The sequence below is a fragment of the Rutidosis leptorrhynchoides genome, chromosome 2, assembly GCF_046630445.1.
Source record: "Rutidosis leptorrhynchoides isolate AG116_Rl617_1_P2 chromosome 2, CSIRO_AGI_Rlap_v1, whole genome shotgun sequence".
Lineage (NCBI taxonomy): Eukaryota > Viridiplantae > Streptophyta > Magnoliopsida > Asterales > Asteraceae > Rutidosis > Rutidosis leptorrhynchoides.
Genome location: NC_092334.1, coordinates 44,062,207 through 44,079,527, shown reverse-complemented (window position 1 = coordinate 44,079,527; position 17,321 = coordinate 44,062,207). Strand labels below are relative to the sequence as shown.

The window sequence follows — 17,321 nt, the reverse complement described above, 5'->3', positions numbered from 1 at the left end:
TCTGAAGTTTAAAGAGTTCAAGAATAAGGTAGAAAGTGAGCTCAATTATAAGATTCGGTGCTTACGCACTGATAATGGAAGAGAATATTTGTTGACTGAGTTCAATATGTATCTTGAGAAGCACAAGATCAGAAGGCAATTAACATGCCCCAATACTCCACAACAGAATGGAGTGGCGGAACGCAAGAATCGTCACCTTGTCGAAACTTGTCGAAGTATGCTTCATGGTAAGAATGTACCTGGCAGATTTTGGGCCGAATGTATGAGGACGGAATCGTACGTGATTAACAGACTCCCACAAACAAAGTTGGGATATATTTCACCATATGAAAGATTATGGAAGATCAAGCCAACCGTCAACCATCTCAAAGTTTTTGGATGTGTATGCTACGTCTTCGTGCCAGATCATCTACGAAGCAAATTTGATAAGAAGGCAATTCGGTGCATTTTTGTCGGTTATGATGAATCAAGAAAAGGATGGAGATGTTGTGATCCAAATACTGGAAAGTGCCATACTTCAAGAAATGTGGTATTTGATGAAGCTTCTTCATGGTGGTCACCTCAAAAGATAGAGCTTCCAGAATCTCATGGATTAGAAGAAGGTCCAGAAGAAAAAGAAGAACCTAAAGAGCAGATATTGGATCCAATAAAAGAAGGAGAATGGTCGTACTCTAAGGAAAAGAGTCCATGGAAAACTGGTGTACATCAATCTATATCCGAGGAGGTTCGTCCAAGCCAAAAGGAAGTGGAGGAGCATGCACAAGAATTAAAGAGATCAGCAAGGCCGAGACAACCTAATCCAAGGTATGCCAATGCTGCTCATGTGGATGAATCAATACCTATTGAGCCTTCTACTTATGAAGAAGCAGTGCAAAGTCGAGAATGGCAGAAAGCGATGGAAGAAGAAATTAATGCACTAAAAGAAAACCAAATATGGAGTTTAGTTCCAAAGCCAAAAGATGTAAAACCAATATCTTGTAAATGGGTTTACAAGGTGAAGACTCGATCAGATGGCTCCATTGAAAGGTATAAAGCTCGACTTGTTGCTCGAGTTTTTTCGCAACAATATGGGCTGGATTATGAAGAAACATTTAGTCCGGTAGCGAAAATCACAAGAATTCTAGCTCTACTAGCTTTAGCCACTAGCAAATCTTGGAAGTTGTGGCAGATGGATGTCAAGAACGCTTTCTTACATGGAGAACTTGACAAAGACATTTATATGGAGCAACCAAGAGGCTTTGAGAACAAGATCCATCCTGAGCATGTCTACAAATTAAGGAAGACACTATATGGCTTGAAGTAGGCTCCAAGAGCTTGGTACGGGAAAATTGGTGAGTTTTTGGTACAAAGTGGTTTCACAGTTGCTCCTTCAGATTCAAGTTTATTTGTGAAACAAGATTAAGGAAAACTAGTCATAGTGCTAGTATATGTGGATGACTTAATCATCACAGGAGATCACTATGAGGAGATCCAAAGAACAAGAGAGAATCTGTCTATCAGATTTCATATGAAGGAGCTTAGAGAACTCAAACATTTTCTTGGACTCGAAATAGAGCAGAAAAGAGAAGGATTATTTTTGGGACAACAGAAATATGCGCAAGATCTTTTACAAAAGTATGGAATGCTTAATTGCAAACCTATCTCAACTCCGATGGATCCGAATACAAAACTACGAGCAGATGAAGGAAAAAGTCTTCAATATGTTACCATGTATCGAAAGTTTGTCGGAAGTCTTATTTATCTCACACTAAGCCGGCCAGATATATCTTATGCAGTTGGAGTGGTTAGTCGATACATGAGCAACCCGAAGAAGCCTCACCTTGATGTTGTACGACGCATCTTAAGGTATGTTAAAGGTACTATTAACTTTGGCATTTTATATAAGAGAACAAAAGAATGTCGGGTGACTGGATATTGTGACGCCGATTACGCTGGAGACTATGATACACGACGGTCAACAACTGGATACATGTTTAGTCTTGGATCAGGAGTAATATCATGGTGCAGTAAGAGACAACCAACAGTATCCTTGTCAAGAACTGAAGCAGAATATCGATCGGCATCATCAGCAACACAAGAAATTATTTGGTTGAAGCAACTAATGGACGATCTTCATCAATCAACAGACTATCAAGTAGAGCTTTTCTGCGATAACCTATCAGCTATACGTCTAGCAGAGAATCCAGTTTTTCACGCAAGGACAAAACATATAGAAGTACACTATCACTATGTTCGCGAGAAGGTCCTTGAAGGGGAGATCAAGTTGGTGCCAACAAAGACAGATGAACAAGTTGCAGATATATTCACCAAGAGCCTAAGTAAACCAAAGTTTACAAAATTCAGAGAAGCACTTGGAATGGTCTGCAAATCATCGTTGGAAGAAAATTTGCATTGAGGGGGAGTGTTAAAATACAATGCAAATTTGGAATAATATGAAATTTTTAAATATGTATGAAAAAATATCTAGATATTAATATGTATAAGAAAATATTTAGATATTAATATGTAAAAGAAATATCTAGATATTTATATGTAGAAAAATCTAGATAATATAGATATTTGTAGGTGAGAAATATCTAGATATTTATCCATGAAAATATCTAGTGTGTAGAAACTTTCATGGACAAGTATAAATATGGGTGAGGAGTTTCATTTGTAAGTAAGGTGTGAGAGTCGTGAGTAAGTGAAGTGTGAAGTAGAGAAGAAGTAAGAAGTGAAGAAGAATTAGAAGTAGAAGTTGTGAAGAAGTAAGAGTGTGAGTTGAGTCCATAATATTGTAATTGTTTCTTTGTATTAATAAAAGTGTTCTTTGTTAAGTTTCCAGGTTAAGCCTCAGTTTGTGTTTAAGTTCTTAGTGCACTTGTGTTGTATCTATTATATGGTCGGCTTTGCCGCCTAGGTGATATATGGTCGGTTATACCGCCTGAACGATATATGGTCGACACTGTCGCCTAAGTATTATTGTGCACTAAGGATTTATAAAATTAAAAGCTAACCAACGTCAAAGTGTTGGTGTAGTGAGTGAGTATAACCTAGGTCCTCTATAGTGGGTGTGTTGGGCTCGTCGAAGCTTTCAACATATCCAAAACGGTTTTAAAACACTATACCTCATAATAATGTTGATTAGTGATTTTCTTCCTTTGTCTTCTTGAATTAATACGATCTTCATTCCGTTTCAAGATTCGGATACCACGTCCGTCACAAAAAGACGACACTTTCTTTAAAAGTGGTTCAAACACATTTTTTATTGACTTTCAAATTTTCTTTGGTTAAGTCAACATATGATCTCATGCTCTATAATTCGCAGCTAGCAAACATAATTGGGATTGTCAATTCGCCATGAGTATCTATCTGCTTCTATTTTGATTTCAAATACAGAGGACAAGATGAATGAGTTTCAGCAATCAGCATATTATTTAAGGATTTAGGCCCAATATTATTTTTAGTCCAAATATTTAATTGTGATTGTGAAAATATTATTTATCGGATCATGGGTTTTTGGTTTTATGACAAAATAAAATAATTGAAAATTTTAAAATTTCAGATCCATTGGGACAGGTACCCTATCCTACTCTAATTTCGCCCCTAGATATGAATATTGTAACGTGGTCAACTCAGCTAAAGCCTAAACCCCTAGTAAGACACTCAAAATCAAAAGTCAATCTAAACTATTGTTTAATTAGCAAAAAAAGATGATTGCATCCATTTTCAATTAACCAAAACCGCAGGTTCATTAAAATTTTAATGAGAAATATATCCGTTTTCAATGAACCAAAACCGTTGTTCATTACAAGTTTAATGAGTAATTATGAAACAAATTAAACTTAATACACATTTTAAGCAATAAACTGACATTAGACTGCGGTATCAGGTTTGGATTAACAATTTTGTAACATTTTTAGCAGGTTAAAAATCATTTACTATTTCATCTATCAACACACTTAAGATACCCATCCATTTCCACCAATATATTCCCATCCAAATCTTCTATATTTGTCCAACCACATCTCTTTCTGCATTTCATATGCCAACAATTCCTTCTTGTTGAACCTCGTTGACCATTTTGACCATTCTTCATAGCTGCCGCTAAAGGCGCGCGCACACACACAGTGAACACAATAATCACACAAATCTGCTAAATGGTTTCCTCCCCAGTGACTGGTGAGGCAGGCACAAAAACGGCAGTTTGATGCTCATGTTCCCAACAGACCTCAGAGACCTGTTCCTAAGATTGTTACTGCCTTCTCCTCTCACAACTTTAAAATATTTCATCACCCGGTTTGGGTAAGTTTTGGTTCTTGTTCTTGAAGGAGCCATGGACTTTGAGGGCATTGTTGTAGTTGGTGTGTCAAGCTGCTGCTTTTGAGTGATCGGTTTATGATTTGGAGTTGGCCCAAAAGAAGTGGATGCAAACTGACGATTCTTTACAAGTTGAGGATTATTATGATTTTGGTTAGTTGTTGTTACTGGTATGAGATCAGCAGCTAAATAGATGTTGAGAATAACCTTTAGTTCTTGAGCACGTCTTGCTGACACACCGCCTCGGCTACAAAACAAAACAAATTAAAGATCAGTACATATTAAGAGTTTTAGATGCCAATTATTTACAACAATTAAATTTCTACTCTAGCTTATGGCAGGGCTACGTACATCTAATTAATTAAGAGGCGTATGTTTTAATGCATATGTGCTTCTACATATGTGAAGTTTTAACGGTTATCAAAAATAGTACTTGGATGTGCTTCTACAAATTTGAAGTTGCTTTCATATATAACTTCCTCATGTTTTATCTTTCCGGATAAAGCAAAAAAAAAAAAAAAAAAAAAATTAAATAAATAAATAAATAAAATAAAATAAAAAATAAGATTTTATTAAGTGTACGTAACCGCAACAGAAACATGCTAATTAACTAATTAAATTACCTTATAATATCTGGGAGACATTTGTGGATCTTCTGGAGCTGTATGTTACATTCATGGCAACATTCAAGTCTGTCATTGAAATATTAGATTATTAGCAAATCGATCGATCATATAAGTTGGTGTGCTGTGGAACCACAGCTAGCAGTTGGATATATTTCAGAACTAAAAATCACAAAGTCACTGTTGTAAACGGCGTCCGTTGCGACGCCCGTTGCGGCGTTTTGGTGACTAAACCGTTTCGACCCCGTCCCGTTTTCTTATAAGCTGGTCAACGGTCAAAAGTCATGTCAAATGCAGGAAAAATTGGGTCAACGCCGGTCAAAAGTCAGAAATTCTGTTAAACTCGGTCATAAGTCAGTCAAATCAATCAAAATTGACTTAGTTTAGTATTCCATTTTGTATTATATTAAAGCTAATAGCAATTATAGGTACAAACTTGTCAACGAAGGTTTTTTAGCTCTAAAATATGTGTAAATATATATTTATATATATAAAAGTCAACATTAGTCAACATCCATTTCGACCCGTCTCGGCCCCGTTTTTTCTGTTGCGCCGTTTTGAGGTCGCTACTGTTTCGACCCCGTCTCGCGTCTTTTTCAACCTTGCAAACAGTAAACAACAAATGGATATATCAAAATTAACGGACCTTTTCTCCGCATGAAGATCAACAACGACAGTTGGAGGAGCTGTAACCGTAGAGTTGACTACAGGCCCAAAGACTGCCACAAACTTCAATAATAATTCTAGTGATACATTTATATGTCTGCATATATGGATAATTCGCCGCAGTTAATTCCAATATCAAAACTTGCTGTGCAGTAATATATGTAACCACAACCTCATATTAATCTTTATTAGACCAATTTGTAACATGGTATGTAATGAATGATTACCGCTCAGTGTTGCTAAAAAGTAAATCCAAAAGCACAGGCAACAAATCAGGTAAAAGATCTAATGTGACAGAATCCATTTTATCCATCAGACGACCACTGACATCTGCATGAACCTGAAAAAACGTACATACATACATTTTTTAGATGATATGACAACGTAAAATTAGGGCGGGTAGACTAGGAATATACCAAATTAATTATGCAATATACTCACAGCAAGATCTGACAACTTCCGCAAAGCAATAATAGCAGCCCTCAAGTCATTTTGTAGAAAAAAACTCCTTACCACCTGAATACATAGCACCATTAATTTATGGATTGAAATAATGTATTTTTAAGTTTAACATCATTATACTAGTTTAACAAGTTGCCTCAAATTTTTTCAAATTTTCCAATGACAAGATACGTTCGTCCAGAGATTTAAGGCGATTCAACTAGACAATCAAGGATGACAATTTGTTAGAGCTTGAAAACAAAGCACCAGAATTTTACACCACCTTTTGGACGCCATACATAACAACAATTTTGGACCTCAAGTTTGAAATTTTGGACCTCAAGATGTCCCAACTTGAAAATAATCTGTTTTAGCAGTTATAACTTGATCAAGAGCTCTGTTAGCGAGTTCTTTAATTATAAAGTTGTTCATTACACCCGTTGAAAAATAATCCATCGAACAAGAGTTCTGTATCACACCAGGTTCCATTTCATCCAACCCATACATGGGCATTTCAACTTCATGGTGTAGGTTTAGACGTAGGCATCGAGACTCCAAAAATGGATGATGCTTCAGTTGGTACCATCTCGTTCAACCTTTTGTAAGCTTGTTGCTTTAAGTCTTCCATTATAGGCTGCAAAATCGTACAAAGAGACATCAGTTTCGTATACAATAAATATATTAACATTCTATCAAGTTATAACCAAGAATATATATATATATATATATATATATATATATATATATATATATATATATAGGGGTAGGATCAAGAGGGAAGTAACCATTCGGGGGAAGCGGGGGGAAGCAAAAACTTTTTTTTTTTTCGTTTTCTGAAAAAACTTTGTTCACCAACATTATAGATGAGATGAAAATATGAACATTTAGTAGAGACACTTTGTGATAAATGCTTTTATTTTTGCGGGAAAACGCTCGAAGAAGTAATATATAACAATTATCGTGTTTTTCGAGCATATGTTGAGTTTTTAGCTATTGGGGTTTAGATATTAGGGTTTAGATATTAGGGTTTATAGGGTTTAGATATTAGGGTTTAGAAATTTAGGGTTTAGGGTTTAGATTTAGGGTTTAGATTTAGGATTTAGATTGAGTTTTTAACACGAACGGTTTAGAGTTTAGGGTTTAGGGTTTAGGGTTTGGTGTTTTAGGTTTATGGAATAAACCCAAAACACCAAACCCTAAACCCTAAACCCTAAACTCTAAATCGGGCTAAATTTTACTTCACAAAACATGAAAAAAAGACGTTCATATTCTTCACGAACAATATTATCTTGAATGTAATTTTTGTCGATCGTTTTCCCGCCTAAATAATGACATTCATCACGAAGTCTCTTCTAAATGTTCATATTTTCGTGTGATCTTGATGTCGGGAAAAAAAAATTCCAAAAAAAACGAAATTTTTTTTTTTTTTTTGCTTCCCCCCGCTTCCCCCCGATTGATTACTTCCCCATTGATCCTGCCCCTATATATATATATATATATATATATATATATATATATATATATATATATATATATATATATATATATACCATCTGAAACATGGAGAGATTCTGGCCATCAAAGGTTGAACCGACAACGGTCTCGCTTTGGCTTTTGCGGAAACAGTAGGCCTCGTGTAGTTCGGAACCGAATATGCTAGGCAGCTCATCATGCTATCATCATCATCTTTTAGTGAATAAGGAGAGCCTTCTTCTCTAGCAGCTTTAAAATATTTCATCATCCGGTTCGGGAATGTTTTGGTTCTTGTTCTTGAAGGAGCCATGGAGTTTGACGACATTGGTGTAGTTGGTGTGTCAAGCTGCTGCTTTTGAGTGATCGGTTTATGATTTGGAGTTGAGCCAAAATATTTCATCACGGGTGAGATTCTATTACTTGTTTCAGGTATGATCATGCGACGCCTCAGAGCTACCATTACTGGTGAGGTGGCTTTATTTTCAGGTATGATCCAGCGTCGCCTAGAATTAGCAGCAGCAGCCCTCTGAATGGGTGATGAGGCCACCTTACCTTTCTCAGGTAACAACACACTAGGGGCAGGGGCAGGGGCAGTACTCTTCGTTCGCTGAACAACCAATAATGAAGAAGCCTCATTAGTTTCAGTAGTACGGGGAACCGTATCAGGTTGTTGCTTTTCAGGAACCACAACAACATCAAGTGTCTTTAGTAGTGGCATCATCATCTGTGATGATTTAGCTTCAGGTTCTTCTTCATAAGGCACCACCACCGGGGGGAATGTTTTAGCCTCCTCCTCGGGTAGTATTGCACAAGGGACTGCATCAAATGACTCTTTTACCCTTTTTGTGGCAAGCATATATGTGTTATAGGTTGATGTCCAAGTAGCTGTTACATCAAGTGTTTGACTTTCTTCGGTGTTCAACATTTCTCTCTTTTCAAATCTCTCAACCCGACTACAAGTCCTTCTGTTCACAACCGCTACTGCAATAGAAAAAATAATTGGTAAAAAAAAAAAAAATAATAAAATAAAATAAAATATCAAACCCATTGCACATGTAAGGAACACAAATAACATAATACTGTATTTGATACACACCTCCATTAACATATTTATCAGATTTCAACTCATTGTTTGAATCAACAGACTTATCACCTAAAATGATGAAACTATTGCAAGTTAGAATCTCAAGTACTTTATTATAGTAGCTGTCTGTTGGGATACCATATGTAACAGCACGTACCTAGAGTTGAAACTACTTTCGGAAGCTCTTTTGTGACACATGCAGAAATTGGACCATGTTTACAACTAATTTCTTCTGCACAATACCAAACAAGATAAAGGATAGAAACAGTAGTAGTGGTAAAACTAAGTGACAGACTTCTTGATAACCAAGAAGCCAATACAAAAACACAGCATAATATCATTAGCAAATGAAAACTCATTTTTTATATACTTTTAAGTAACAAAGTAAAAAGGAAATCAAGACAGAGTATAAAGGAGAGGAATGGTGTTTGATAGTAGAAAGAAACACAAGGTGGAGATGGGGTTTTATAGGTTGTGAGAAAGGTGGATCTTAATTACCGTGTTTTTTTTCTTTTCTTCCTAAATTATTAATAACAATATCGTATATCGTATTTTAAGTAAATAAAATTATAATTATAATTAATAATTAATAATTAATTATGTTAACTAATTTACTTTTACAGTTATCTAAAATTAATGAACAACTGTACCTTCTAACTGTAGTATCCGATTTACCATAATCTAATTAATTTCAATTAATAATATGAATGTTAATTGTCTAATTAAACATTATTATCTCTTTAATTTCGATTACTATAATTGAAATCAATCAATATTTAATTTAATTTAATATAACATAAATAAACTTCTGATACGATATATGAAGTCAAAAACAATGTAACCATTAGAAATTAGAATAAAGAAACAATAACTTAGATAGCATACCTTGCACCTCACAGTAATATTAATGGTGTCTGAAGAGTGAAGGTCAAAGCTAATACAGTCATTTTCATCATCTAACTGTAATTAATAATAATAATAAAAGAAATCTGTTTAGACTTTAGATAGAATTAATGATGCTTTTAACATGTCATTAGCCAACTCGCTAGTTTGTTTTATGTCATACCTTTGTTCATTCAACCCAAATTTTAGCATCAAACGCGTTATATGTTAAGAAACTAACAATTCAACTACTTATGAGTTGTTAAACTCCTACTTTTGATCAGAGTATGCAACACCTACCGACCCGATATACTTTTATTCAAGCTCTTCTTATCTTGTGATGCCTGCAATGCAAAACATGATAAACAACAAACATCATTAGGGACCTACGGTAAGAATAACGGAATCTAAATTTTTTATGAAATTATATTCAAGCTCATACCTATTGACATGTATTGGCTTCCCATATAGCTTAGATCATGTTAAGAACTTATATAGCCTGCATCACGAGTAACACAAGGCAAATGTCAATACCTAAAAAATTCAGAGAAAAACATATAATCTCACAGCCCATTGTAGCAATCAAACTTATAACCAGAAGACGGTATGTGTTCAACATGAATTTTATTGGTAGCAAACTGTTTATAGGCTTAATAGAAGAAAAAAAAAATTAGATAATCATATACGGTAGTCAACTAAAGTTCTCATGAAATAAAAATGACAAACAGGCAGTCGGCACACGTTTTTTTTAAAAACACAGTTATAGAAAATAGGATGTCAAACGACGATTACTGACCAATAAAAAAGAGGAACCTGCAACTGGGCCAGTTTGAACAAACAACTGTCATAATAGCTCTTCAATAGCTGAAACTTCAGTTAGAAAAACCCAAAACACACAAAATTACGTGAAACATACTTAGCTATCAACATGTACCAATAATTCATACATAATAAGAAAACTGTCACCTTCATAGCATGTGCGATTGCAACTTGGAATGTTATTTCATGAACATCTTTCAAAGCCAATTGAAGTTGTTATGGTGAACACAAATCTAATGACCAAGATATTCAGTTCACAGAGCCAAAAGTAAGACAAACGTTATCTAAACCAGATCTGTGATTACTGATATAGGATGTTCAAATAAGTAAGTTTCAGCATCCTATCATTTAATGCGGAAAATATATATGTGTTTGTATATTGTTATCAAATATATGAAATAATGTATAATATATACCAGATTGAGAAAATCAACATTGAGGCTTATGAAGTGAGTAATACCTCAGTCTGAAATCTCTCAATCGGTATGACAAAAGAAGACTGTTTCTGTGTTTGTAGATAAGTTATATAAATAAAAAATAAATAGCAGAGAACAAATAGAAATGTGCACCCAAATGTGTATGTATTCGATGATCAAACAATGATTACATCAGTTATTCAAATAGGCCCATACAACTACCCACTACTAACTTACTTTCATAAAAGAAGAAAGACTAACCAACTACTCAATCAAAAGACTCGGCAACCGTAAGACTAGAAAAACAAATAACAAACTCATGACTTATTCATGCGCATGTATTCCTGTACGTGCATATTATTTTGTACTAACTTTTGATACTCGGTCCGTTTTGCAACTTTTGCAATCTATCTTCTACCGGAATCTTAGAAAAACCATCCGACTTATTCCGCATACCATAGTCTGAAATATGATGCTCAGTCTCAAACTCAGCAGTGATCTTTGGGTGAAGAGATTTTCAAGAAAAACGCGAGTCGATAAACGGGGTAAAACCAGAATCAGAAGAATCTAAAGTTGAGTCTAGCCACCACCCCAGGGGCTTTGGTTCCATTTCGTGTCAGACTTGGACCATGCATACCCTCATGTAACTTAATCTGTGCATACATTCCAAATCATAGACATGTCAATTTTTAATACCTCTTGAACAATATCCTTAAATTTTAGATAACAGCATAACGATTAAAACATCAAGGCTTAATGTGAGAAGACTGCTAATTACTAATAACACTATATAGCTAAAAATAGACAAGTAGTTCATGTGACTCCCTTGTACATTCCAGTCAAACATTCCAGTCAAACAACTGAAGAAACCCTCCCTTCGAACTTCGTTTATCAACTTCCATCTAACATATATATTTGATATTTGATATTTGATAATTAAAGTACAATGGCCTCAAAGAGCAAACACGAATCAACAAAAAACCACCTATCACGTAGTCACGATGTAGTCAACAAAACAATCCACCATTGCAAGGTTCTAAATTAGGAATAAACAGTAGTAATAATAATAAAGTAAATTAAAATAAACCCTAACATTGTATACATCTTCTATCCAACACCCTCTATTAAAAGCCTAAATTTACTTGGAACAAAAATACTCTGACCTAAATCTATTTCCTGACCAAGAGTTAAGACCTGAGCTTTCACACTACATTTTTCACTAATTGTTACATCAGCAACCAATAATTTACACTACAATTACAAAATTGTAGCGTAGATCAGTTCATGTAGCTGATTCAGCTGTACATATAACATGATAAACGCCGCATCAAATTTAACTATCATTTGAAAATTAATATAAACAGAATTAGGGTTGATATCGACAAATCAAAGATGTGATTGTAGTAGACAGCACGTGAAAGCAGCTCAGATTCATACTTCCATGTCAACATCAATAATGAGACATTCAAAAGAAGTAAATAAAATCAATATTACTTACCGTAATTAATAGCAAATGAAATAGTAAGAATTTATTAGTCTGTGAATCGAAGAATTGGATCGCCTCAAGTGTTTTGTTGCTTTTGAGATGAATTGAAGCGTAAGATCATAATCTAGGGTTTTGAATTATGAAAGATTTAAAGGTTTTTGAAGCACGATACATACAGATATAGAGATAGGGAGTGTGTTTGTTTTGAAAAGATGAATGTGAGGGAGTTGGGAATGGCGACCCTGTTTCTATTTTATTTTACCGTTAAGTATTTAATTTAATTTTAATTTTAATTTTAATTTTAATTTAACCATTTTGTGACTTTGTTAATGCCCGTGCTCATTTTTCCATACACGTCACATGTATATGCAATAGCATTGAAATCACTAAAAACATTTCGATTTCGATTAAAGAAATATGAGAAGTTAGCTCGTGAAATATTCTAGACCGACTCGGTGCAAGTCGAGCTCGAGCTACTAGAGTAGAGTTCTGAGACCGTGTATTAGAATACTCCGGCTCTAGAGGCACAATTCTAATTGAACATGCATTAGGTTAGACGACATACATTTAAGTATGAATACTTGCCCTCCCCGAGTAGCGTGAACATAAAAGCCTTTATCTTTTACTAGTGTATATTAGTCCTAGCAAATCTTTTTCCATCGAGTTTTTGGTTTGTATTTATGTATGTTGGATTATTTGTCAGGGCCGTAAGACCAAATGACGGTGAAATAAGAGCAAGGAGAAAATTTAGAAATAGTAATGGATTAGGTACATTCATTTTGTACCCTAAAAGGTAGCTTGATAGTTTGAGACTTCAAGGTTTCGGAATTTTGAGTGAAAACTCAAGTTCAATCCTCATTAGAATATAAGATGCTATTTTGGATCTTACCTTTCAAATAAAGTATGGAGTATTTGTATATAAGTTAATTTAGCATTGGTGTTAAAATTTTAGGAGTTTAGCAATAGGTGTTACGAAGTATGAATTTATGATTTTGTGCAAATATGACAATTAGCAAGTGGTTTCATTTTCATTTGTTGTCTTAATAATTAGATAGTCATATGACATCAATGGATTGAAATGCGGTTATAACAACAGCATTTAACAGCTTAACATCAATATCATAACTGAAATATGTACAAGAACTATATTTTTTAGCCATACATAAACACAGATCAACAAATGGCGGTAACAAAGATACAGATCCAGCCACGAAACATTATTATCAACAACACAATCCGATTTATGATTTGACTAATCTAACTAATTTGAGAAGCCATGAAATGAAGCCGTTCTTTTAGCAGCCACATTTCGCCTGACTGAACCCCACTTAAGGGCAGCCCGAATTTTACACCACCTCGCTCGGGGTGATCCGTTACTTGAAAAACATATTCCAAAATCAGAGGAAAAAATATCTACACTCTGGTTACTTGGATCCATGAACAAATCATTTTCAGGCCACAAAGGTGTCCCAACTTGAAAAAAATCAGTTTTAGCAGTTATAAAGCTGTTCCTTAAACCCGTTGAAAAATAATCCGTTGAACAAGAGTTCGGTATTACACCAAGTTCCATATCACTGCTGCTTTCATCCAACCCATACATGGGCATTTCAACATCATCTGTATCAAGTAAGGTGTAATTAGTACCCAAACTTCAAACAAATTTTTACATATGTCGGTTGAAAGATGATATACCTTGATGCAGAATAGGGATGTTAACACCTAAACTCGCGGTTTTAAAATGGTCGTGATGTAGGTTAGACGTAGGCATCGAGACTCCAAAAAAGGAAGATGCGTCAATTGGTACCATCTCGTTCAAGCTTTTGTAAGCTTGTAGCTTTAAATCCTCCACCAAAGGCTGCAAAATCGTACAAAGAGACATCAGTTTCGAATACAGTAAACATATCCATTGTTTTCTGTCAAATTATAGTTTATAGTTATAAAATTACAATTAAGAATATATGTGATATGAAGTATATACCATCTGAAACATGGAGAGTTTATCCAAAGGCAGATTCTGGCCATTAAAGGTTGCACCGACGACTGTCAAAACAGAATCAAGCAAAAGCCCGGTTCCATCTGCACCACATGGGTATATGTACATCTTGTCATCTAGAACACATTCTTTGGCATGCTTAATTATGGTCTCCCATGTCTTCTTAGACGATTTACCAAGTAACTATAATAATTCAAAAAATTAAAGTGGAGTTAAAATTATGTATTTTTGGAACAGGTGTGTGAATATTACATAAAACATTCGTATTTATGATTATCTTACCTCGCGTAGCAAGGATTGATTGGTAACACACATTTGCAAAAAGTCTTTGACAGTGCATATACGATGTTTTGCCAATCGTTCGTGAAGAACACCATCTTTTGCGATCTTTTCCAACCGCCAGATTTCGTCTTCCAAGGCTGGAGGATGGTGCTTCTGGTATGCTGAATGAACAGGACTACGTATTGTTATTATTGTAATCTTAACTAAAGCATTAACTATTCATAAGGTTTTTAATAAAGAATTCAAAGTGTTTATGGGTTAATCCGAATTGATGCAGTTTAACCCATGCTAAAATGACCCGTTTCGAGCTGAACTAGTTTTGACCCGTTTCAACCTGAACTAATTTTGACCCGTTTCGACCTGAAATAATTTTGACCCTTCGAGCTGAACTAATTTTGACCCGTTTCGACATGAAATAATTTTTGACCTGTTTCGAGCTGAACTAATTTTGACCCGTTTCTACCTGAACTAAATTTGACCTGCTTCAACCCAAACTAATTTTGACCCATTTAAACCCCAAACCGCTTTTGACCCATTTTAACCCCAAACCGCTTTCGACCCGTTCTTAATTGGACATAGAATCTAAGAATGGAGACTTACACTCTCCGCGCTGATCTTTCACAACAAAAGCCTGAGTTTTTGCTTCTCTAATTCTATCTCGAGTAGAACTACTATTCGTGATTCGCGCACCAATCATGAATTTTCTACTCCTCCTCCAACTTGAATTATCAGTAAAACACAATTCACCTAAATCTGCAACTCCATTTTCTAAAGTGACAACCAAATCACCAGTTATCAATGGCCGTCTACCGTGTCTTGCACATATAACTTTGTTATCGAAATCTTTCTTAGCCCAATCTCCCTCATCATCAGCCGAAAAATCACCATCAAGTGGAACAATCTCGACTTTTAACGACGAAAAAGGACCACTTGATACAATTGTATTTGAATCAACATCAAACAACACTAGTTTCACTGCAGTATTATCTTTTGACTTTATTTGACTGCCCGTGAAAAACGTAGTGGGCAACTTTGCAAGAAAACGCAGCTGCAACGACGTCTTGTTACAGTGTTCAATTACATTGACAGTAGATCTGTGACACACAAAATTTATAAATTTGTTACATACTATTAATGATTTATGACTAAAAAAATAATTTTACATGATTAGTAGATCGACATCTAACCTTGGTAATTTACAAAAATATCTTTGGCATGAACGATGAACTTCGTCTCGCACCTATCAGACAAAACGAATATTATTCAAAATTCCAAACGAGGATCGAGCTATCAAATGGATTAAAAAAGTCATGCATATCAAAATGTCAAAGTCAACCATCACATAAACAAGACCAATTCATCAAAGGTACAAAACTACATCAAGTTACTAGAACCGCGCAAAAGCGATTAAAGTTGAATAAAATGAACTTACCAATGATCTAAGGAAGGGTTCTAAAGTTGCAGCTAAATCTTGTGATGACAACCCACTGATCACATTTTGAGCAAACCTACATATAACACATAAAAACATTGAGAAAACTTGTATTTATACTTAAAAATTCGATAAATTCTCATTAAATATATACGGAGTACTTACTTTGAAGAGGTAATCCTTCGCTTAGCCTGTTGATTACTAACTCTAAAGCCACCCCCTTCCCCATCACCAAAAGGTCTCTTGAGTACCATTATACTTGACACTGAATAAATTATTATTATTATTATGAATCAAAATTAAGAGAAATGAACAAGTTCAGAATGAAACAATGTGTGATAGAGGTAACTATCAACTGCCAAATCAACAAACTTATATATAAAGATGGGGATTGTGTATATTGTATAGGAAACAGGAAGGCAGTGTGAAGCTTACAAAATAAATAATTTATACAAAATTGACAAGTCCAACACAAGGAAGTATGTGTGTGAGTGTGGGATTGGAGTATCTTAAATAACCCCCTTAGTAGTTTTAGTATATACCTGATTTTTTATAAAAACATTGAACCCACCATATCATTTTCTTCTTTGTTTTTGAAGGTTATGACTTTTTCAAACTGTCACCAAATAATATATTAATATTTAGTTATTAAAATTAATCAATAATAAATGAAAAACAATTATTTTGAAGATGTAGATTAAGATAAAGAACCGCGTAAAAGTTGAAAGCTACTTTCCGGTACAAACTACAAAACGAGTAACGGTTTAACATCTACAGATGTTTATTAAGATGTACTGTATTAATTATTTACATTTTACTGACCCTCAACTATCATCATATATCATATATTCATATATAGAATAAGGTGATGATAAATTAATTGTATAATACGGAGTACGTTTTACATGTTAACGATAATTTGAAAATAATTCAAAAGTTTCATCTATTTTATTAGTATTTTGAGAGTTGTCGTTAACGTGAATTATATGATTGTATATAGCGGTTATCAATCGCTTTTTAACTAAGGTTATAAAATTTCAAATTGTATAATTAAATAAATCACTTTAACGACGGCCTTAAAGGTGTCGTTAGAAGAATCCATTTATGTTTTAGTTCATAGTTTCTTGCAATATTAATAAATCGAGTGGTTACAAGCTTAAAGATAACATTGACGACTTGAATTGCGGAGACGCAATTCAAAATTTGTTTATGGGTCCTCAAGATGGAAGAGATGGCGGTCATCGGCAATCGAGAGATGAAATATGTCCGTCAAGGCTTTTGTGGCATTAGATGTTATGATGACACGGTTGTCCGGGAGAAACGTGGCGAGTAACGACTCCGCTAGTGTGTTATCTTATACTCCCATGTCCCATATTAATAGTTTAGTATTTCATTTTGATATGTCCCAAATTAATAGTCCACTTC

At 34.6% G+C, this 17,321-nt stretch overlaps 2 protein-coding genes across 4 annotated transcripts; both read right to left on the bottom strand.

Moving 5' to 3' along the window:
* Positions 1-3,762: 3,762 nt before the first annotated feature.
* On the bottom strand, positions 3,763-9,754 carry LOC139890794 (katanin p80 WD40 repeat-containing subunit B1 homolog KTN80.2-like). 3 transcript variants are annotated; one of them, XM_071873709.1, is made up of 7 exons: positions 7,580-7,660; positions 6,509-6,663; positions 6,030-6,104; positions 5,816-5,928; positions 5,569-5,685; positions 4,923-4,991; positions 3,763-4,546 (listed from the first exon to the last, which is right to left on the bottom strand). In XM_071873709.1, exons 2-7 carry the CDS (start codon positions 6,551-6,553, stop codon positions 4,123-4,125), a joined length of 843 nt encoding a protein of 280 aa, XP_071729810.1. In that variant the 5' UTR covers positions 6,554-6,663; positions 7,580-7,660; the 3' UTR covers positions 3,763-4,122. The 3 variants fall into 3 exon arrangements, with proteins under 3 accessions (XP_071729810.1, XP_071729808.1, XP_071729809.1); XM_071873707.1 differs by lacking the exons at positions 3,763-4,546; positions 4,923-4,991; positions 5,569-5,685; positions 5,816-5,928; positions 6,030-6,104 and adding exons at positions 8,599-8,655; positions 8,744-8,818; positions 9,472-9,546; positions 9,743-9,754 and having other exon boundaries at positions 6,127-6,663; positions 7,580-8,483; XM_071873708.1 differs by lacking the exons at positions 3,763-4,546; positions 4,923-4,991; positions 5,569-5,685; positions 5,816-5,928; positions 6,030-6,104 and adding exons at positions 8,599-8,655; positions 8,744-8,818; positions 9,472-9,546; positions 9,743-9,754 and having other exon boundaries at positions 6,127-6,663; positions 7,580-8,480.
* A 3,524-nt stretch (positions 9,755-13,278) lies between these two features.
* On the bottom strand, positions 13,279-16,150 carry LOC139887831 (calmodulin-binding protein 60 B-like). Its single transcript, XM_071870882.1, has 8 exons — positions 16,062-16,150; positions 15,897-15,972; positions 15,652-15,704; positions 15,065-15,558; positions 14,465-14,625; positions 14,168-14,365; positions 13,882-14,044; positions 13,279-13,806 (listed from the first exon to the last, which is right to left on the bottom strand). The coding sequence occupies exons 1-8, from the start codon at positions 16,148-16,150 to the stop codon at positions 13,451-13,453; spliced, it is 1,590 nt and encodes a 529-aa protein (XP_071726983.1). The 3' UTR covers positions 13,279-13,450.
* Positions 16,151-17,321: the final 1,171 nt, after the last annotated feature.

Coding starts and splice junctions, on each gene's coding strand:
- LOC139890794 (XM_071873707.1), bottom strand. CDS start 8,427: ATGTTGAACACCGAAGAAAGTCAAACACTTGATGTAACAGCTACTTGG.
- LOC139887831 (XM_071870882.1), bottom strand. CDS start 16,150: ATGGTACTCAAGAGACCTTTTGGTGATGGGGAAGGGGGTGGCTTTAGA. Junction 14,366..14,464: donor ATCAATCCTTGCTACGCGAG/GTAAGATAATCA, acceptor GAATTATTATAG/TTACTTGGTAAATCGTCTAA. Junction 14,045..14,167: donor AACTCTCCATGTTTCAGATG/GTATATACTTCA, acceptor ACGATTTTGCAG/CCTTTGGTGGAGGATTTAAA.